We start from the raw sequence: 23,886 nt of genomic DNA on the forward strand, positions 1-23,886 counted from the left end.
GGTTTGAGTTGTCATGCAGGCTCTGCGTTTTCTGCATTCGTGTTTGAACTGTTCTTCCCTAATCCTTGTTTCATCGTCGTTTGTTTCTACGGTCACCTTGTTTAAAGTTAAAATAACCTTTCTGGATACTGAATTCAGAGTGTGTCTCTGGGGAAGGCTTAACCCTCGTACTCACTCTGCATTCACTCGCTGGTTGGTTAGCCAGACACACACACACACACACACACACACACACACACACACACACACACACACACACACACACACACACACACACACACACACACACACACAGTGCCGTTTTTATACCCATATAAAGACAATTGAACCATTATATGCACATTGGGATTGTAACTTAAACACTAAACTTCAAAAGTAAAATGAGTAATCCATTGAGTGTTAAAGTAGTCCCAGGCTGTGCATCCTTCAAATAGTCCTCGGCTGCATTATGGGATGGATAAGCGGCCATGTTGAACACGTGACTTCATCGAAGCCCTGAATCCTACCCTCTCTGATCTGATCATCTGAGCCCTTTGGAGATGTCTGCAACATGAGGGACAAATGCGGCTGCACAATGTGTTGGTCTGTTTATGTGTTTGTTTGTTTACTGCCTGGGATCTGGTGTCAGCAGTATGCCAGCACAATAGCGCCATCAGTGACTCAGTTATTATTTTATGAAAAGTCACAATGTGTAACCGATGCTTTGCAAAGAGACAGCTGATGCTCAATTCGTGACAGCTAAATGAAGTTAAAACTGCACAATGTGCCCGGTAGTTGCCATTTGTTATTCTCTCTCTGCATTTGCAATTTATACAAAACCCGAGAAGGGCAACTCAGGGGAAAACATTAATTATGATATTATAGATTCTTATCTTTACATGTGATTCCAGGACCCAAACACTGTGCAATTGTAAATAGCTATTTGACTTCAGTTCGTGTTTGAGGGTAAACAACATTAAAACATTATCTTGGCTCTCTAAATTAATTATCCATTGACGGATCATCACACATACAAAAAAAATGGTTGTCTCTTGTCAGCATTTAGACGCATCTTTATATTGATATTGTTGTGATGTAAAACACCTCAATGGCTCGTGGATGCGTTGAGAACATATTGTTGCCTGGGGGATATTCAAGTGTGATGTGAAATCGTGTTTCTGCTCTCTGCCCTAATACTTTTCTGTGTAATGGTGCTTAGTTATTGATGGGCCAGCCCAAGCATTTATCATATTTTACACTCGGTGTTATGACATATTTGTCAGAGCATTAATTTAGATTAATGGCGTGGGGAGGGTTAGGGACTGATCTGACAGCACATCACTTCAGAGTTTGAAGAACGCTGAAGGTGATCCGCGTTGTGAGCGGGGAACATGTGGAAACGCTCCGCCTTGCAAAACGCCTCATTGTTCCTGCCCGTGAGCTGAAAAAATACATGCTCCGTTGAAGAACAAAAAAAAAACAAAACACAAAAGGCAAAGTGCTGAATCTCGGTTAAAAGGAGGTGTAGCTAGCTCATGGAGGGAACATGCATCTGGCAGGTGCTCTGTCCGGAAGAGGGGTTAAAGGGCACAGTGCTCCCAAACACAACATTTGGTGATAATAAGCAGAAATACGCTGTGGGGATCTGCAGAGCGGTCGAGGCAGAGAGGTCGATGCCCACGCCGCGGCCTCAGTGTTTCTGCCCACGTTGACACCGGGCTGCATGTTAAGTTCAGGAGCCCGGTGGGGCCAGGTGGAAGATGTCCAGAGATGTCGTGGCCGTCGGTAGATACACTACACACGGAAGGGTAGTTGGTCTAGAGAGCGACCATGCAGGGAACCGAGAATTGGCGTATCTAGATATACATGCACGCACACACACACACACCAACAACCACACACACACACACACACACACACACACACACACACACACACACATGCGAAATTATGCACACACGCAAACACCGCATCATGCACACCATCCTGCACTCACTGACAAACACACACACTCACACATCTTTGTGCACAAATGTGCACACACATACACCGCATAAGGCACTTATTTATAAACACGCACACAACATTGTTGCAGGACACACCGTCCTGCACACACCCACACACACACACACACACACACACACACACACATCCTTGTGCACAAAGTTGCGCACACTTACACACCATCATGCACTAATTTATACACACGCTCACACATAGACACATACACACCATCGTGCACAAATATACATAAGCACACACACACACACAAACACACACACACACACACACACACACACACACACACACACACACACACACACACACACACACACACACACACACACACACACACACGCGCGCACCCATAAGCATACACACAAAGCCCTAGTGTGTGCCTGGGCACCACGGGAGGATGTGCCTGCCTGCATTATTCAGGTGCATTCTGTGTCTGGGTTATCTGTCATGCAGAGGCGCTGTCAAGGCCCATAGAAGGTGGGTGGTACTGTTGTGCGTCTTCCTACCGCCGCTGAGCTGGGATGGACACACAGGCGCACGCACACACACAAACACACACATACATGTACACACACACACACACACACACGCATGCACGCACATATGTACACACGCATGTACCAACATGCTTAAACTCGCAGGCATCCACACACACATTCGCACGCACATACACAAACACACACATACATGTACACACACACACACACACACACACACACACACACACACACACACACACACACGCACACGCACACACACAGACTCACTGATTTAATATTTGTTGTGCGTGCACATCGCTGGGTACGGGCAGATGCTTTCTGGACATTTACTTCCCCGGCCCACTCTTTTCTTTTATGGCCCTAACGAGACAGCTGTGTACCGCAGAGTTTCTTACTCACGGCACGCAGGCGGACGCAGGGCTGCTAAAGTCCATCGTGTCAGTGTGGGGACGCTGTATGTACAGTATATGTATGACAGTATCACTGGATTCACACCAGTACAGCAGGGAGTCTGATTACATGTATCTGGGCTGTTCAGGAATAATGACCATATCTAAAAATAGAAGTATTGTCAAAGATATTTTTGCCGTACGGTTTTAATCGAGGGTAGGCAATTTGGAGGAACTAGCCAAAGCCACTCCCTCCTCCTTACAAAGCCACTCCCTCCTCCTTACAAAGCCACTCCCTCCTCCTTACAAAGCCACTCCCTCCTCCTTACAAAGCCACTCCCTCCTCCTTACAAAGCCACTCCCTCCTCCTTCCAAAGCCACTCCCTCCTCCTTACAAAGCCACTCCCTCCTCCTTACAAAGCCACTCCCTCCTCCTTACAAAGCCACTCCCTCCTCCTTCCAAAGCCACTCCCTCCTCCTTACAAAGCCACTCCCTCCACCTTCCAAAGCCACTCCCTCCTCCTTACAAAGCCACTCCCTCCTCCTTCCAAAGCCACTCCCTCCTCCTTCCAAAGCCACTCCCTCCTCCTTCCAAATCCACTCCCCCAAAACACCTGACTAGCTCGCTAGCGTTAGCATTAGCTCTGCCCAGTGTTGTGGAAGACTCCGTTCGTGCGCAATAAGTGCACTGGCCGAGGGTGCAGGCAAGTAGGAGACATCAGACACGCCCTCCAATCATTTCATTTGGGCAGCATTATTCAGGCCGCTTTATTGCAGGCCTGCGACAGACATTTAGATGTGCATTGTTTTGGATACGTTTCACTCAGTAGGTAGCGGCTAGCGATGCCTTGCTCAGGGTACATACGTACAGCTAGGATCTTACCCAGCACATCCAGGCTTGGAGTCGAACACACCTCTAAACCTCTATAAGATCCCGCCCCCTGTTTTACTTCACGTGGTATGACCCCAGGCCATCGTCACTGGCCTGCTGCTCATTGCTCACTCCATACAGCGTGGGTTTATACCAGACGCACACGGAACACATTTGGAAATGTATTCTTTTCAAGAATAGTAAGCAACCGTTTTAAAAAAAGGTCAATACATATTTTATTGTTACCCTCATTTGTTCCATTCGGTTGAACCTGGGTACACCACACATTTTCCATCACACAAACCTTATTTTATCCTCTTTTCTTTGATATTCACTTCACTCAGGCGTTGAACCCCACAGTGAAGTTCAACGCCTGAATTTGCAACACTTAAAATCCCCCTTCTTGAATGAATAAAGTGCTCTATTACTGTTACCCCCATCACCGACCCTTTCCATATTCGTTGACAAAATGAAAAAAGTACCTGTCGCTCCTGTAACAGCAAGAAGGGTACACAGAGAGCAGTGATTAACTTGGTTGCCAGGCAACAGCAAAACTTTTTCGTAGTTTAAGATTCAATTATGAATACTCCTTAGTGCGAGATATGCGGGTTGGTTATTTTTGGAACCACACACATCGGAGAGACTTTGATTCAATCAAGCTTTATATTATGCAAATAAAGCACACAGATGGAAAATAAACCGGTTGAAACGTCGCTATCACCCTGACGGTGGAACTCTTAAAGACGCACAGGCAGTTTAGCAGTTATATTCTTAACCTGTGTTTACCCAGCGATGGCTTACTCAGCATCGGGTCCTCCGTGTCTTAAGCACTTCCTCTGTAAGAGCCTCTTACTTTGAGGTAGTTGGAATCCGGAACACGGGAAAGCCGGATAGAAAGTCCCGGGTTTGAATCCTGGGTCTTGTTTCGCCGTGAGGCAGCAGGATTAATCACTACGGGACCACCCTCTGTGGTAACAGAAGAAAATACATTCATGTCTGTTTTTTTTGTAATATTGACTTGTAATTACGACAGGGAGGAATCGAATTGTAGGAGAAGTAAAAATGGTGCAGAGTCGTGGTACAGTTGGAATCCCTGATTCCAACTGTGTATGAATCAGGGATTGTTAACGCCTAATAAGCATTATTCAACAAGAAATAGGCCAAACGTCTTGTGGACGGCAAGGAAACGTTCCTCTCGGTCTCCTCAGTGTAGTCGTGGGTGCGTCATGGCCTCCCTGATATGTCTTTAATAACAGTTCTACATGTACGTCCTCATAATCCCGTGGACAACAGTATTAATATGTGCATTACACTTAGCGAAACAGTGACCTAATTCCAGCACTATTGCGTTAGCCTGGAAACGGGCTGGCGAGAGTGAACCTCGGGGAGGACTCCAGACGAGCGATGGGCTTGAAAGGAATCATTTTTTCATCGCCTTGAGTATTCCACGGTCCACTTAATCGGAGTGTGAGAAGATTTTAAGATTGTCCTTTGGTACGCCGAGAGAGGGAAAGTTTCCAGCCGACTGGAACAAAATAAAATAAAAGGGGGCGAAAAAGATGGGGATAGGGGGGGAGGGGAGGCCGTGGATAAATGTACAACTTGGCGACCGACAGCGGGCAGATAATGAGAGAAAATCTCCAATTGATTCGTCTCTTTGTGAGAGCCTCCCCCAGGAAGTTGCGGCTGTCATTTCCCTAATAGCGTGGAGAAAGTGGGAAGCCTGGAGTGGATGTTGAGAAAGGGTTTTGCGGAGAAGTAGGGGGCATAAGCTAATCAGAAGCTGATCTTGAAGGGGCCATTGAGCTTCGGCTACAACATATTAAAATGGGGGGGGGGGGGGGGGGGGGGGGGGGCTGGTTTTATAATGAATTATTGAGGGTATCATATAATATAATGAGTTCTGTCTGCTGTCTCCATGCTAGGTCTGTCTCGGACAACAGCAGACTCTGATTGCCCTAACTGCAAATGAAAATAGTGTGCTTTCCCATTCATGTGTGAATATAGTTATGGTGAGTGCCGTCTGCCCTGATTAACTTGAGCTTTTTGCATTCCATCAGGGGTTCAGCCGATGCACCATACATATGTAGGGGGCATTATTCAACGAGTGCGAGAGTTCAGTTCACAACGTCGCTTTTTCCACTGTGTGTGACTCACCACATTTATGGTTAGTGTAAAAAAGTAATCTGTATTTTGTGCGTTATTTATCCATTTGTTCAAATTACCGTATTTAATTTCACTTAGTGTTCTCGTCTGTTCCCCAGAGCTTAAGAAAGTACCTGTTTTATTTTTTTTGGTTCCTTTCCATTCCACTCTCTGCCTCTGTTATCTTCTTTATTTCAACAACTATGGTGCCGACGCACGTCTTTGATAAGGAATACTTCACGAGATGCACACAAAAGGTGTGTGTGTGTGTGTGTGTGTGTGTGTGTGTGTGTGTGTGTGTGTGTGTGTGTGTGTGTGTGTGTGTGTGTTTCGCTCTGCTCTTCTTCACTGGTATACCCTCGCCTGCATATCCCCCTTGTGATCACTGCTTTGATACCTTGCTGTGTTTACCTTGATGAAATGTGAGCAACGCTGACCTACTTAACGGACCCACAGTGTCTGACTGAGTGTGTCTGTATGTGTGTGTGATGTGTGTGTGTGTTTGTGTGTGATGTGTGAAGTGAGTGTATGTGTGTGTGTGCGTGAGAGTGTGTGTGTGAGAGGGCGTCTGTGCTATACACAAGCAATAATCATCGTGAGTGCAGTGGTTTGAAAGGAGTTGTTTTATCCGTGAACCTTGTGAAATTCAATCACAACTTTCACTGAGTGTTAGGGAGACACGATCAAAAGTAGGAGTTAGAGAAGGGGATGCATCTGAGTGGCTGAATGTCAGCCTAGCTCCCCCAACCCCTGTGGGGGATTCACCAACCGGAGTTATAGTCGCAAAGCCGGGGAAAATCGCTACGGTAACACAGTGGAAATACTTATTTTCTTCCGCGAATCTACCCCAAGAAATAAAAACTTGCAGGCAAAATAGAGCAAATTTCATAGTCCACCCTGCCGATTGCTGTCCCATTTAATAGTGCTGGGTGGTATTTTAAATTGCTTGTGAGCACGAAATAACCTCACCTGCAATTGTGTTAAGATGTTCACCAATGATACTTAATATGCATCTGCAACGTTGGTGGTGTTGTGTTCATTTATAATTCACACTGTCTTGTAATAACACAGCATTTCTATGGAGTTCCATTACGCCCATTGGGAGCAGTTTCCCTGGTGCTTTTCTGTGGCATACAAAACAACTCTGTTTATAAGTTATTATCACTATGACCTCCAAACTATACAGCACTGTGGCGATATTGCATTTCTCCAAGACAAATTCATTACTTTATATTTAACACTGCTGGGCCACACATACACATATACACACAAACAAAGACAAATACACACACTCAACACACAACACAGATACACACAATACACACACACACACAACCCAATGCACACACTTACAATACACCCACCCACACACAATACAATACACACGCACAACACACCCACACACAACACACAATGCACACACAAACCCACACACCGCACAACTATTGTCCAAGTACCACATACTTCTCCATTTGGGACTGATTTGATTTTGTGAAGTCCACTGATGAGTAGTCCACATTGCCTTTGTTGTAGTGAAGGTAAAATTACACAAATTATTCTGTGGCATCCCGGAACGGGGAGCGATTCATTGGGCCTGTCTGAGTGCTCATATGCCGACCGATTCAGCAGAAGAATGGGTCAAATGCTAGAGCCAATGCACATTGACTGATGCTCCGGGTGGCCTGGACAAAGGAGGCCTGATTGTTTGGCTATAAATGGTTACTTTCTCTCCATTTGGAACAGCACCCCTTTTAGGGGCCTGCCGAACAACTGCAGTGTGTGTAAGGGAGGGGAAATGAATCTATTGATGTCCTTGAACTTCTGCGTGGTATAATACATTCTAATTAGATTAGGCGAAAGGACAACGCATGAAAAGACAGCTTTTTTTTTACCCCCCCCCTTCCTTATGCTGATTAGAGTGGAAAATATATATGCATCCTTCCGCTCGGTTATTTTGCATTGAAAAGCCCATTAAGACCCTTCTTCTCCTTCGTCGAACGCGGGAGACCGGAAGGTAATGGTTTTGTCATTCACACTCCCAACAGATAATCCTTTGCACTGTAAACTGTGTGGAACAGCGAGCCTCGGGAGAAGCTTTTTATTTTTTTTTTACTCCTTCTTAGGAATTACTCAGAGCTTTAACAACCATACGGGCCAGCATCGAAGGCCAGGCCTGGCAGACCGGCGTGTGTGTACCGATGACGCAAGCAGACCGGGGCGGCGGGGGCGACCGCGGGGAGGGCAAGGCCGCCTTGTTTTGATGCAGTGCGTGATACGGGGTCCTTCAAGGATGTTTGATCCCGTCCGCGTGTTCCGGACACGCGGCGCGGTCACGGCGCACACTTAAACAACCCCTCATCCGTCACCGGCGGGCATGCGTCGCGACACCAGCGATTGAGTTTTTCTTTCTTGATTTATTTTCCGGGGTGAAACCAGGTTCGAAATCCCCTCCTCCTCCTCCTCCTCCCCTGATCTGACGCGACCCCCGGCCCGCTCGGGTGCACACACACACACACGCGCACACACACACACACACACACACACACACACACACACACACACACACACACACACACACACACACACACACACACACACACACAGAACAGGCAAACGCGCACACACCGGCTTTTACTGCCCCGCCTGGCAGACGGGTATAGCCGACCGTGATACGGGCTGACGGACAATAGGTTGGACTGACCGTTCAGGCGTAGCTATCCCGTGAGGTGGGGGGGCTCGAGATCCACCCCCCGACTGCCGCCACCGCCGACCTGTGCAGAAACCCTCCCCCCCCCCCCCCTCCTCACCCCCCCTCCTACTTCTCCTCCTCCTCACCTCCCCCTCCTACTCCTCCTCCTCCTCCTCCCCCTCCTACTCCTCCTCCTCCCCCCCCTCTTCCTCCTCCTCCTCCTCTCCCTCTTCCTCCTCCTCCTCCTCCTGCCCCTCTTCCTCCTCCTTTCCCTTTTCCTCCTCCTCCTCCTCCTCCTCCTCTCCCTCTTCCTCCTCCTCCTCCTCCTCCTGCTCCCCATTCCAGTCCAGTCCACCTCGCGGCTGCATGGACCGCCGGAGCCATTGTGTGGCGGGATAATGCTCTTCGATCCTCCCTAATGTCGTAATGGCCGCGCGGAGCAGAGGGTGGATCAAGGTGCTTCGGACTCGGGGTTTGGGTTGTTCTGCTTCTTTTTAACTTTAGGTCTCAGGAATAAAACCAATCATTAAGATTAGCGGTCGCGGTCGTGTTTTTTGGTGCGATTAAAAAATGGGGGAGGGGGATAGGGAGAGAGTTTGTGTGTGTGTGTGTGTGTGTGTGTGTGTGTGTGTGCATGTCTCTGTGTGCGTGTGTGTGCATGTGTCTGTGTGTGGGTGTGTGTGTACGTTTGTATGCCTATGCCGTGTGTGCCAGTGTGCGTGTGTATATGCCTGTGTATGTGTGTGTATATGTTCCTGAATGATTGCCTGTCTGTGTGCGTGTGTGTATGCCTGTGAGTCTGTGTGTGTGTGTGTGTGTGTGTGTGTATAATTACCTGTGCGTGATTGTCTGTCTTTTGCGTGTTTGCGTGTGCGCGCGTGCGTATGGGTTAGGAGAGGCGTCCCTGTGTCCCTCCATCCCGCCCCTAACAAGGCCTGGGGGCATCCAATAATCAAGCGGCCATGTTGAAGGAGAGGCTTAATTGAGCTCGCGCACATGAGGAATTCTGACCAAATACTTAATATTCTGAACGTGGCCACCTGCAGGCTGAAGCTGGTGGGGCGTTAATCAATTCCATGCATCGGCCATCGGTGAGTTGTCGAACAGCTAATTGACCACATTAATGGTGCATAGCTCTGAGGCGCCGGACGCTCACCACGCGCACATTAAAAAACGATTAATTTCCGACGCTCGCACCTCTCGCGGCCGCCTCGGCAGCTGGGTGGAGCGAGGATCCATCACTTCATACTCGGCCCGCGGTTTAATCCCGACCGCCCAGCGCTGTGCATCCACTGCTGCGAACCGCTCAGCATCGTTTCTCCTGGAGTCTGGTGCGGTTGATCACGGTTGAATATCCGCCGTTTTGTGGACCTGATCTCGGGCGCTTCGCCTTCCCGTGTGAACGCCACGGCGTCAACCCATCCTGGGTCTGATATCAGTGTGCAGCCTTTTCATTATCAGATCCTCTCGTGGTTTGAGCTGTTTTAACGGTGGACATGTTGTAGGAATGTAATGCACGTATTTGATTCGCTGGAGGGGATTCACCTCCACGACCGTAAGAGGTAAAGGGCCTAGATAGGGAGAACCACATGAGATACAAGAGAACACTAGTGTTGTTCAACAGTCGGTTGTAGAGTCTCTTAACTATTATATAACAACAGCATGGCGGCTGGAAGGAAATGACCTCAAAAGTCCAAATATGTGAAAACAAAAAACTAAAACCAAAAGACAACAATGGTTTTATTCATAATTTTTAAGTAATAGATAATAATAATAGTTATCCATAATTTAAACATAGAAAGTGAACCATCCGCCCACTATGTTGTCCCAATATTTTATTCATATTTATATATTATGTATAAGTCCTAGGCCTATCTGTTTTTTCCCGGGGCCCCTGAGTGCAGCGGTTTGGTGGCTCTTATGAAATCAGAGGGGCAATAGCCTATTTCTCTCAGGATACCAAAATAGCATCAAGGTTACTTGATGCTTCAGAGAATCGTCTCCGATTCACCCGTATCTCAGTCTTTTGAAACGGCTATGCGTCGAAGCTAGTGGTGCTTTTCATATAGCTTTTTAATTTTCATTCAAGAACGAAAGGTCTGTTGAATTGGTAACGTTTGTTTAGTAAATTGTAGGTTTCAATTGAATGTGGGGTTTGAAATAATGTCTCGATTGATTGCTTTATTTACCAGAATTGTTGGTTTCTTTTTCTTTTTGGATGATACGAATGTATGCTCAGAATATGTAAAAAAAGGAAAATGTTCAATGAAGACATCCACCTCGTAACACAATGGAAATTAAATTAAACAATCTTCCATGACCATGAAATTGCTCTGTTGGTCACGGGTACAAAATATTAAGGTATCCTTTTTAGACGGCTGTGTTGAATGAAGACCTCTTTTCCTCCTTCATGTAATGATGACTAAGTGGTAAAAAAAAAAGAAGTGAAGTATGATTTTATCTAATTTATCACGTATCCCTTTCATCTCCAAGGTGACAAAATAATATTTCAAGCATCCGAAGGCAGTGAACACCTAAATCCTCCCCCGAAAAAAATAAATAATTAGCTGGGTGGTGATTTGTGATATAACATACTCACACTTTACATCCACTGTCTGCAGCAGCTCTACAATCAACTTAAATACAGCCGGGTGTTTTGATAGGCTTTGTGATGTAACACACTCGCACTATACATCCACTGTCTGCAGCAACTCCACATTCAACTTGAATACAGCCGGGTGGTTTTCTACGCTTTGTGATATAACATACTCACACTATACACCCACTGTCTGCAGCACCTCCACATTCAACTCACAGCTGGGTGTTTTGCTACGTTTGGTGATATAATTCACACTATGCACCAAGCAGCAGCTCTACATTCAGCTTAAATACAGCTGGGTGTTTTGATACGCTATGTGATGTAACTCACACTATACACCCAAACTCTACATTCAGCTTAAATACAGCCGGGTGTTTTGATACGCTATGTGATGTAACTCACACTATACACCCACCTCCACATTCATCGTAAATTCAGTCGGACGACGACGAAAGCAAAAGTCCAGCGCTACGAACAAACAAACACGGCGCGACAGGGGTCCTCAGAGCCGTTGCTACGAGCAGCGAACGCGGAGTGACAGCCCTACAAGCCACCGCTGCCCGATGCCGGCCTCCATCCCACGACAAACATTGGTTAGGGTCACGCGGCGCTCCGATGACGCACGTCACGGTGGGAGCGCCGGCGCCGCTAATTACACGGGAGCGGCGTGTTTGTTTTTAACATGAGCTGCGCCCCAAATGAGCCACGACAAGCGGACGTTGTGAGCGTTGTTTTCCCCATCGCTAGCTCCGCCGCGTGTCGTGACGCGACGCGCCGACGCGGCCTGAAGCGATGCGGGCTGGCAGGCCCCCGAACAGCGGTTGGGTTCCACCGCCGCAAGCCGCGCAGTGCGAAGGGGGCTCAGACGTTGGGTGGGTGCAAGGGAGGGAAAGGGAAGGAAAATAATAAAATTAAATTCATGACATCATGAATTATGGAAGACTCATCAGAGACGAGAAGGGATGACTTCATCAAGGAGGGGAATTGGCACGGTTTGCGCCGCGATGAAAACAAAGGCACTGTTCTCTTAGTTGTACTGTTTGCCTAGCATAGGGAGATGGAATAACCATTAATGCCATGTCTTGGACTCCATTAAATCAAAAGTTACATTGCATTACGCCGAGTAAAATTCTGTTAAAAGGACATGGTCGGCCCTTTTGGGAATTGGCTGCCGTTGCAAAAGAGCTAAAAATTGTGTCATATTTCTCGGTTGACAGATGCAGTGCTTGGCATGGTGGCTTGGCGTTGGGCGGGCTCCCTGATTGCCAGGTTGTCTTCTGAGGTTATGCCTCCCTGGGACGACGCCAAGTTCCGTCGTTTCCATACAAACTCAAAATATAGTATGGAGCAGGGGTTCCCTTGGCATAAATGTGACACCCATGCTCTCAAACAGTGATGGACGATGAAAAGGTTACAAAGGTATAAATTCACCTTTAGTTCTCTGGATCTTACCGAGCTGTGTAACATAGCGTCAAAAGCGCTGTCGTACCGGCCGTTAAACCTCACCATACGATCTATACGTCGAAGCGCGTACGTCCTGAATCAAACCGTAAAAGTCGATACAGTGCGAGCGCGGTTGAGCTGGGCGGACTCCTCATGTAAACAGCCTCTCCTGTCTGAACCGGTTTCATTAGGGATTCTGCTTCCGTCCGCGTCTCTGTCGGCGCACACACACTACTCCTTTTATGTGTGCGTCTGCAGCGGTCCCCAGTTTGCCTCATGGGTGGTTGAACAGCGCCTCTGTTTTAGAAGGCTGTTGATTCTGCTCGGTGACTTTAATCCCAGCGTTGGCTTTAAAGCAGAGTGTGGGCTATGCAGCGGCCACCGCGGCGCCTATATTCCCTGATAGCATGGCCCATGCTGGGCCAGTGGCAGGACGTATCATCAGCCCGCCGCCGTATTAGCATGCATGGGCTACGTTGGTTTCCAAGCATTAGCCTGGAGAAAGGACACAAAAATAAATCCCTTCATCATCTCCCCCCCCTTACAAACCCCCACCGTCCCCCCTTCTCCCCAGAAAACCAAACGCAGTCCATAATCTTCCCGGTGAGTTCTTTATACGGAGAGCGTTGTTGATACTGTTTAATGAGTAATATTCAGGGGGGGAAAGTGTGTATCAACACATTTAGGAGATATAAAGTGTTAGGGATGTTTCGGCTGAGTCGAATGAACACAAGCCGTAAATTTCCCATGGATGTGAGGGGGAGAAAAAGAAGGAAAAATAAGGAGGGGAAAAAAAGGGAGGTAGTCTGCTCAGGGCACCCGGCAACAGCGCGCGTGGATGAAGTGATTTGATAACAGCAGAGCTCCATCTAGGTTGCTCTGCGCGGTACTGCTCAGCCCCGGCTACCTCCTTTAGCGTTGTAAATTATCCTTTTAATTTCCAAAAGCAATTTAACCATCTTTGCCCATCTTTCTTTCTCTCACTCTCTCTCCCTCTCTCTCTCTCTCTCTCTCTCTCTCTCTGTCTATCTCTCTGTCTCTCTCTCGGTCTCTCTCTCGCCCTCTCTCACCCTCTCTCTCACAATCTCGGTCCCCCTCTCGGTCTCTCACTCGCTCACCCTCTCTCTCTCTCTCGCTCTGTCTCTCACTCTGTCTCGGTTTCTCTCTCTCTGCCTCTCCCTCGGTCCCTCTCTCGCTCTCTCTCACCCTCTCTCTCTCAATCTCGGTCTCTCTCTCACCCTCCTTCTCTCTCTTTCTCTCGATCTCCGATTCTCTCTCGGTCTCTCATCTACAGTAAATTATCTCTGACAGGGTGTTCTCAAGGAGATGCTGCGTACCTTCTTAACTGCTCGTCGAGCTCTGTTCATTATGTCATTTGGTGCCCGGTTCACATGACTTTTCAGAACGCGGTGCAGTTGCAGTCGCTCTGAATTTTAATTTGGCTCCAATCTAAGTCATTAGGAAAGTAAACAGATGGTAGAAGGAAGATGATGGATAATTGTGTGTCTCAAAGGACAATTCATAATTTGTATCTGATTCCTTGCAACCCCTTCATTTTCCTAATGAAAGCCTAATTGAGTTTTTTTTTAATTAGTTTTGGCATATGGTACTGCTCATAGTGAAGTTCACGTGATAACCGTACATGGATACCTTTAATGTCATTATCCGTGTTCTTATTAGGGGATTCACAGAGTAGTTAATCTTGATTAGAACTTTATACAGCCTATTGATAATTATTATACGAATCCTAAGTAGTAGTCCTAGCATTGTAGTGGTGGTGGAAGCTGTAGTAGTAGAAATAGTGGTATTACTACTAGTAGTAGTAGTAGTAGTACTACTAATAATCGTATTGGTATGTAAAAATTACTTGTGTATTACCGAAGTGGTACTAGTAAAGTAGCGGCATTCGAAGTTGTATAGCAGTACTAGGAGCATTGCTAGAAGTACTAGTTATATAGTAATAGTGTTAGTATGTCATCAAACTCACCAAACAGGATGAGCATTAAACAAAAACACAGAATTATATTCCAGATGGCAGATAGCAATTTGTTACTTTTTGAACTCCTACATTCCATCAAGTTTACGATGACCCGACAAATATTTAATATATAAAAAGCACAGCCGGTCCGTCCGTAGGGGCGGGGCCAGCGGGTGGACGACCCCACAGCCGCCGGTAGACTCTCACGCTCGGACTCTGGGCCGGTGCTCATTCCATGCGAGGTTCGCCGTAGCGCTGATTGACGAGGCTCCTGGATTCGACACGCCTCTCAATGAAATGACACGCAGCAGAACTTGTCCGCGCGCCGGAGAGGAATTGAGCGCCGTCCAAGGTGGTCTTCTGCGGCCAACTCAAGCACTGCTTAAAGCTCGATAGGATAAGCGACGCAGATTCCGAGACATTGGCAGGCATCGCGGCCGGTCTCCGGTTTGTCTGCTCCGAAGCAATTCATATCAGTCCCTCGAATAAGGCCTGTGTCTGTATGTGACGGCCGTGACTGTCTGCTAATGACATCCATTAGTCAGGTGATATCGTACCGTCACTTTTCGCTTTCCGGCTACCAACCTTATTAATGAAGGTTTTTCAATGTAGCGGCATTCATCTGAAAAAACATAACGCACGCATACAACCTAGTAACCCTTCCTTTGATGTTGTAAGTGGTACAAAATGGGAACTGAGTTTCCCATAGTGAGCGGGATTTCCCTTCAGCGCTCTTATTTTTGACGTGGGGAATTGAGTTCAGCTCGGTAAGACCCCTCCAAATAGCCACAAAATGTACAAAAGTGGGCATTACGTTAATAAGAAACTTATTTTTTTCCCACCCAAATAAAGAAGGAGGAATCCACTCTGTTCGTGTTGGTTCCCTGTGGTCCCCAGGAGCTAGCTCTCCATTTGCTAAAAGCTAATCCTGTGTGGGTCCCAGCCGAAGCCCCTTTATCGTCTCACACTCCTACAAAGAACTGGGCTCTCCCTGAGACGCCATGTTTCAGTATGTTTCACAGAGATGTCTGCCACCTCACTAACAAGCCCCTGTCCAACGCTGTCAAACGCTGTTCAATGAAATGTGATGAGGGAGGACAGCCAATGGACTCGGGCGTCCTCGACCTAGGGAAGTGGCAGCGATATTTACAGATGGGTCTTTTCGGCCATATGGTCATCGTATGCAACATTAAGTCAATGACACCATGGGTAAACACGAAGGGGCGGATACTGTTTCAAGAATACACTGTGAAATGTGGAATTGGTTTGGACATGAAACAAAAGGACCCCACGGAGACATAGAGGAATAATCCATATTTCTGGTTTAATTGTACAAATACGTTGTTTAAGGTTATGTTATTGGATGCAGCTTAGTAGCTGTCAGACTGAGTACAACAACCATCAAGCTGCCTCCAACCACATCCATGCTTCAGCTTCTCACAACATTGTACTTTGTAACACTACTGTACGACTTCAGAAACATACTGAAAATATGAACCCATCTAACAATAGTCCTTCCAATACATGCTGGCCATAAACCGCAACACTTGAGATTTAGGAAAAAGGCTACAAAGTGCATCGAAGCTTGTGACTTTAACCACCCAAGTCGAGAACTACATAGAATAACAAAAAAACTCAAAACTAGGCCAAATGTCAGTCCCAAATCCTGTAGAGAATCATAAGAAAAGGCTTAAAGGTCCGAAATACATGCTCTTTCCCAGTGGAGCTGATAGCATGATCCATTTGATCCAGACATGATTGCTAGAACAAGCCGCACAGCTCAGACATTATAACGTAGTTTATCAGCAACATGAAAAAGATTATTGCAAATTTACCCCCCTCCAGTCAGCCCAATTAATTCACCTCCATATCTATGTGAAATAACGATTTTGAGTTTTATCTTTCAAACCTGTTCAAACCCCAACAGCGTAAAAAGTGTGGAACTTGCGATTGTACAACCTTTAGCCTGTAATTCATGCTTTGCAGCGTATGTATGTTATCCTAGTTACCCCTGTGCTGATGTCAGATGCGGGGGAATTGAAGTGATGAACTGACCACAATAACAAATGAAAGGAGATTTAAAGGTGAATGAATTGTCGTCTGAAAATATTAGCCTTTTTTTTTTTTTGCTCTGGCATGGCCGGCTGGATTTATAGATGGCAGTTTCTTAAGGTCACTCCCAACGTTTCGTGAATATTAAAGGAATAAATGATTTTTCTCCCCCTATTATTTAGGGTCCCGGCATAATGTAATTATTGGTTGAGCTAGAAACAACAAGAATGGTGAGATTGATAATTAGCAAAAAATATATATATTTGAAAGTGTTTCGGTCAATCTCGCAAAGACAGTCTTCTGTGCTCACATCATTTTTTGGGAGAATCTTTCTTAATTAATGTCAGACTAGTCCAACCGAAGATGATTCGTACACTAAAGCTGCCATATTGCCTCTTTACGAGGGGAAACGCAGTGCGATAAAACACCCAATGTGATGCGGACGCAAGCTCACAGAGGCACCCTGCATCGATAGGTCCCACATTTGTTCTGGCTCAGGCTTTGTTCCGCGCTCACTTAGACCATTTGTCCTGAAATAATGTTCAACTTGACATATCAGGGACCCCGAACGCTTCCCTTCACTTTGCTCCTTCTGTTAATTTCCGCTTTGATGATAGTAAGAACTGCTAGAGGGCCACTGTGAGCCTGCATTCAGTGTTCAATCGTACCACCTCTTTATATAGAGTTTATTTTGAGAGAACTACCTTCTACTTGAAAAATGATAACAAACGGGCAGGAACGATGGTGCAGCCAGGGAAGGATTTGTTATGCTCGAGTTCAAACACAAAGAAAAGCCAACCTTGATATTGCCCATTGTGATTTCACAGTTTGACGTTGCTTGTTACGAAATGACTTTGCCCCTAGTTTGACTTTTAGCGCACTGTCATGGGGTTTGAGCTCAAATCCACTTGTGAAGTGGTTGTGTATTCCAGTTATTTTCAAACCCCAATTAACCAACGAGGAGGCCGGGCGCAAATGCTCTATCCCTCCGGTGAAGGCTCCTGGGCCTCGTGCATTCATATCATATCTCCTGCAGAACAATCCTCGAGATCTGTCTGCTTATCTCCCACACACACACACACACACACACACACACACACACACACACACACACACACACACACACACACACACACACACACACACACACACACACCTCTTTGGTTTTTTGTTGTGTCAACCGTACAGAATAATCACTTTGGGAACGGGTTCGTGATACAAGAGACGGCACGTCAGGGCATGAAGCATATACGCTCAGTCACACTCAGACACTCAGACTGCTGCAGCAGAGAGTGCATGTAATAGCACCAACCGGGCATGGGCCGGCGGCATATGAGCCCGACCTCCCCGCTGCTTCAGAGCAACTGCCACCACACAGTGTACCTGTGTGTGTGTGTGTGTGGGGGCGGTGGGGGGGGGGGGGGGGGGCTGTTTTTCTTCCAGCAGGAGGTACAACACAGCGCTGCCCTGGCTGCCTTAATTTGACCCAAACATGAGGATGAGATCAAGTGACGCAGGGGGAAATACCTTTTTGGAAATCGGGTTACACCAAACCGGGCTTGTTTTCCCCCTTTGTGTTTTTCAAAACCTCCCGAACCAACCCACGTCTTATTTATGACAGAAAAATGAGTCTTTTATTTGCCATGTATATATATTTTTTTTTTCTTTTTAGATGGGTTCTGAAATGTCAAAAGTCAGGTTTATTTTTGGTTTTCGTTTTTTGCCTGTTGGTATGACTTGCAGAATCTCAAACGCCTGCTGCATCGCACCCAGTGCTTAAGCCAGAACGCTGCTTCCATCCAGCCAACAGTTCATTCTGCAGCTATATGATGCCGAGGGTTGAATACCTCAATGCTAAACCAACGATAATTCCTATCCACGCCAAGAGGGCACCCCTAAGCCATGTCAAGCATCCTAATTGTGTGACTTAATTGACGACAATGGATTATACATTGTGTTGTGAATCAATCTAACAAAAGCGTTGTGTGTGTCTTGTTATTTGTCCGTCACCTATGTATGTCCATCTGAAAACTACAAACATGCAACCACTTGTGTGTCGCAAAAAAAACCGTCACTATGTACGGTATACCTTGTTACTAAAACTATCCACAAACATATAGGACTTTGTGTTAAGGTCAATCCAAAAATTCATTGTGCTTTACCAAATGTAACACAAAGTGTGAATTACAGTTCAAGGCTGGATATCAATAATACAGTGTCAAAATAATTCACAAAGTCACAATGCATTCAGATTTCATATTGTAAATCCATTGGGCAACAATGAGGGCAATAAATCAAACTTAAAAAAACCCAGCTCAGAATACATTTGTCTAACTGTCTAATTTCACTAAAGGTTCACTTTGTAGTGAACCGGGCCACCAACAGGAGAAAACCCCAACAACATCGATCACTATGAATTATGAGCTAGGAACTGTGGATCAATAGCATGTTATGTCCATGACCCCCCCCCCCCTCCTCCTCTGTGGCTTTCCGACGGCTTACACATTTTTTACTTTCACTTTTTGTTTTGTGTTTTCTTTTTCCTGGGTGGGAGGGAGGGAGGGAGGGAGGGAGGGATGGGTCGGGTGGAGGGAGGGAGACGCCCCCATTGAGGTATTAGCTTGTTAAATCGGATGTCGAGTTTATTTGCATGTTTGCTATGTGTCTACGCTGTGCTTTTTCAAACCAAGCTTAATTAATACTTCCAACTCACCCTTATAAATCCGTTGCATTGTTCTCTGCCTTAAAGTAAGAAGAAGGGAAAAAAAGTGACAAGCTAAACCACGTACACCTGTGTGCTCTTTGTTTCTAGACATGCATTACAGTTGCTTTGACACGTTTTGCGACAAACAGAATGCAATATTTTATATTAATATTTATCCTTACACATCTATATATATCTATATATCTATACATACGTTTTTGTGCTCAGAAAGATCATGTTTAAGCCTAGCTTTCATTTGAACCTCTATTCTATCCCTAGAGTATGGAATGATGGGAGAGCATACTGTAAAAAGTCAGCGGCCGCGGTCAGTTCATGACACAAAGGCCCTGCAGGAGCAAGCTGAGTCTGCTAAATTTATGGCACAAACTGGTAATATAATAGTTCTGTTTCTTTACTTTATTTATTTTGTTGCCGAAACAACTTAATTTCATTTTGAGTCACATGCATGCTCTCTCTCTCTCCCTCTCTCTCTCTCTCTCTCCCTCTCTCTCCTTTACCTGCCCCTTTTTTTAAGTGACACTGTTTTGCATTATTATTATTATTATTATTTGTTTCTACTCCTCCCCTTCCGTCGCTACGTATAAACTAGCAGGGCAGATGTATCCCCTTTCCTCTTGGAATATTTACTCTGAATGCATAAGCATAGGGTTGTCAGTTTGTTTTATTGTTACACAGTGAGTGGGCTGAAGTGCACAGCTCATATATACTCAAGGATCATGAATTAAATAGAAGGTAAAACTTAGGCTGGCTATGCAGTGAGTCATTCACCGACGGACGTGATAGAGTCACTCAGTGAGAGGATTCGACCCCATTCAGCCAGAAACAAAACACTAAATTAAGCTAAGGGGACGGCTGTACTAAACCCTCACATGCTTAATTTAGCAATTTAGAAACTATAGATTACATGAGGTCTGTTGACCATATCAATAATGAATCATCACATTAACAGTGGACGGAAGGCTTCAGTTAGTTTTACTTGATTCTAGCCAGATTTATACTCTTCTGGGTGGGCTGGTTTATACATAGTGGCTATTACGGTTATTTTCTTCTTCCCCCCCCTCCACCCCCCTTTTTATTTCCTCATGTGTTTCATCCAAACCCCCCTCATTTGGTTGAGTCAATCCTTCCATCACCCCATCCACCCCCCCACCCACCCAACACAGTTATCTCACTGCCCTTCATCGACTAACCCCTAACCAGCATCTCTCCATCCACATGAGCTGTAGGTCCGTTCCTCCCTTGTTCCAAGTCTCATCGCTGGGCTTTTTCTGTTTCCTCATCCTCAGTGTTTAATATACTCTCCCCGCACTGCCTCATTAAACGGATTGATCCACCTTTCAGTGTTTTTTGATTAAATAATATTTAGACCTCAAAGTGATGGTTAAGGTGTGTCTATATTTAGCCGTCCTTATCGTCCTCGTGTTCTGTCGTTGATTGATGAGCCAGCCTTCACTGGGTACGCGGTCCCAATATCGCACGTTAATATATATTCAATTATAACGTGAGATGGTCAAACTTTGTTCAGCGGCAAGTGTGTTAAAACATACTGTTAACTGTTGGTATGTTAACCAAATCACAAACGCAAAAAATCTTAAAGCAACTCAACTTGTTGCTTCAATTGTATTTCCTGTTTAACATAGCACTCGCTGGCAGCGGAGTGAAGCTTGTGCTGTTTTGCCAGGTGCAGTATAATTGTAATTATTGATGGCCACCATGAAACTGATGGGCTTAATGATAAACTACAGGTGTGCCGCAGCAATGCAGAAATATAACATTGTCTGTTCTCGGTAGAGAAATCACTGCCAGCGTTTGTCGCTATTATGAACACCTCAATGGCATAGTGTGTGATTTAGATACACGGTGCATCATGTGTAAGTGCTCTTGAAGCTGAATGGTTTGGTAAATAGCCTAGTTGATAGAGGTTGTGGGATCACCACACTACTACAATGCCGCAATTCATACCCTGTGAAGGCTTAATCACGTGCACAAAGCACCTATCAATCAACAACTGACGTCAGCGGAAAGTAAGGGTGAACATGGACCTACTCTTAACTCTCACTTTAGAGGCATAGGAGTTACTATCCCTGATTGGATCTTTAGCATACAACCTTGAAAGTACATGTTCATCGGTTGTTTTGAATCCAAAGTAAACCCAACGATTGAAGACATAAATGTATTCAGAGCTGAAATTGACCAAAAAACGATTCCATAAAATGCTCTCAAATAAAATACATATAATTTTTTTATTGTTTCAATATTAATGGATGGAGATTTTTGCCCTTCTTTTTTAAACCAATCGTCCTCTTTCTAGCGACCAAATGTATTGTTTCCTTAAGTAGGCCACCATGGCTGATAGCTTTCCCACCACTGCTTCACAGCCACATATCTTTTTAATTAGCCTTTTTGTGACCCTCTGGTATTTGGCTGTCATGCCCATATTTGACAAGGCCAACATGATTTGTGTCATTTTTTAATCAAACACACATTTTGGTATTCTGCAATGTAATTGAAGAATAACAAAATAAAACCTTTCGTTTTGTGCACAATCATACTGCCCTTTAAAGGGCATCAAAATACCCTAAAGCTGGCTAGTTATTAGCTTGTTATATTGTACAGTAAGAAGTATTACTTTTGATTAGATCCAGGTTTTATTGGGCTGCATGAAAAATCCTTCCAGATTAAAAAAAAAAAATACACATAAACGAAACTGACTTGAAAAAATTAGAACTAATTCAGTCATATGTTAATAACCAAAACAGATGTGATCTGCTGATTAAAATCGTCCTCCGTTTTTTTCTTTGTGAAATTAAATTAATCCTTTTTTAATTTGAAAAAATATATTATTTTTTTTCAAATGATCATGGCCTAAACCGGAGATAGTTTCCTGCTGTTGCCAAAGAAACAAAACTTCTGCCTAGCGAGGGACTTCATACCTCAGACATTCACAACTAACACCCATTCAACCTCCATTTTACTTTGATTTACTTTCAGTTACGTTTCACTGAGTTGTTTTGTTCTTGCATGGTGACTATATTCCTATCAAGTATTATTTTTTTTGGATTGTTTACTTGGTCGATTCTAGTTGTGTTTTAAGTTAACTGCATGCATAGTTATTGTTTTATAACTGTATGAAAACTAATGTATAGTGAATGAATTACAGCTGCTATGTCTACTGTTTTAAATTCCTAAGATAAAATACTAATGCCTTTTATGTAATCTTTGTATACATGCACTCAAATTCGTTGTTTCTTTGGAATGTACCCAGGCCACTCCTGCCTCCCTTGCCATTAAGATCATTATTAGCTCATAGAGAGGAGTGCACTCACTTTGATTGCAATCTAAGAACACTATAGCACTGTATGTGATCGAGTTAAACCCATTAAAACTGCTTATGTTGTATGTATCAAATATCACATAAAAGAAGAACAGTGTCCCATAGTTTATAGAATGGAGCCCCCCCCCTAACCTCTCCTGATTTTCCGTCCCAAACCTTTACTGAACTTTGCTCCAGATATTCCTCTCTCCCCTCCAAATTGTTGCCTTGCATTGGCCTTTCCCCCCCCACTGCCCCCCCCCATAGCCTCCCCCTTGCCCCGCCCCCAACACGCCTCCTGTATACCAGGACCGTTCTGCTGCATTTAACTAGTGTCACCCTTCTCCCACACAGGTGAATCAGGTGCAGAGGAGTGGTCCCAGTGGAGCTCATGCTCTGTATCTTGCAGTCAGGGGTCGCAGGTGCGAACCAGAACGTGTGTGACACCGTACGGAACGCACTGCACCGGCCCTTTAAGAGAGTCAAGGGTTTGCAATAGCACGGCCCCCTGCCCAGGTAGTGTTAGCCCGCAGATTGTATGATTATTATGAGTATGAAATGTCATTCACCACCTCGACGCCTTACCGGGCGAGAGGAAATGTTACCGCACTTGACATGGATTTGATTGATTGTTTTTTTTAATTGGTGTTATTATTTGTTATTTGATCACTCATATGATTCCTCCTCCTTCTTTTGGTTATCTCTGGTTAGAAATGCCCTTTTTTTTTTCTTTTTTTTTCGTAAAACACGAGACTGTTACGTTTTCCATTTTATTTCAAAAGTCGACGCCATGTCCATCGCACTCATCCCAATGGATGACTTTGTATATTTATTTTTTGCATGGAAGTCGTGCATCGACCGGGCAGACACACAGACAACGATGTGTCATCCCGCCTCGCTACGCGATCGCAGGTCAGCCGTGCGTTAACGCGCGGGTCACGTGACCTCCGCGCCGCGAGGCGTGCTCTGTGACATGTCTCGCTCGACGCATACCGGCATGTTGTGTATGAGTCACCTCCACCACCACCAACACCACCCCCCGCCTCCACCACCCAGGTACCGCTGGCTAGCCGGACGTCTGACAACACACCCCCACCGACCGGTGGAAGGTTGGGGTCTTGACGAGGCGCGAGGGAAAGGAAAGCAGGATTTAAATAAACGTGTCGCGTTTGGGCTACCTAATC

At 45.5% G+C, this 23,886-nt stretch overlaps 1 protein-coding gene across 4 annotated transcripts in view; it reads left to right on the plus strand.

Moving 5' to 3' along the window:
* adgrb3 (adhesion G protein-coupled receptor B3) overlaps positions 1-23,886 on the plus strand; it is a 109,206-nt gene that overhangs the window by 23,992 nt on the left and 61,328 nt on the right. For all 4 annotated transcript variants that reach the window (XM_030378514.1, XM_030378511.1, XM_030378513.1 and 1 more), the window contains exons 3-4: positions 19,648-19,758; positions 23,057-23,218. In XM_030378514.1, coding sequence (XP_030234374.1) covers positions 19,648-19,758; positions 23,057-23,218 — 273 coding nt within the window. The remainder of the gene's footprint in view (positions 1-19,647; positions 19,759-23,056; positions 23,219-23,886) is intronic.

This window comes from Gadus morhua, chromosome 15, assembly GCF_902167405.1.
Source record: "Gadus morhua chromosome 15, gadMor3.0, whole genome shotgun sequence".
In the NCBI taxonomy this organism is placed as follows: domain Eukaryota; kingdom Metazoa; phylum Chordata; class Actinopteri; order Gadiformes; family Gadidae; genus Gadus; species Gadus morhua.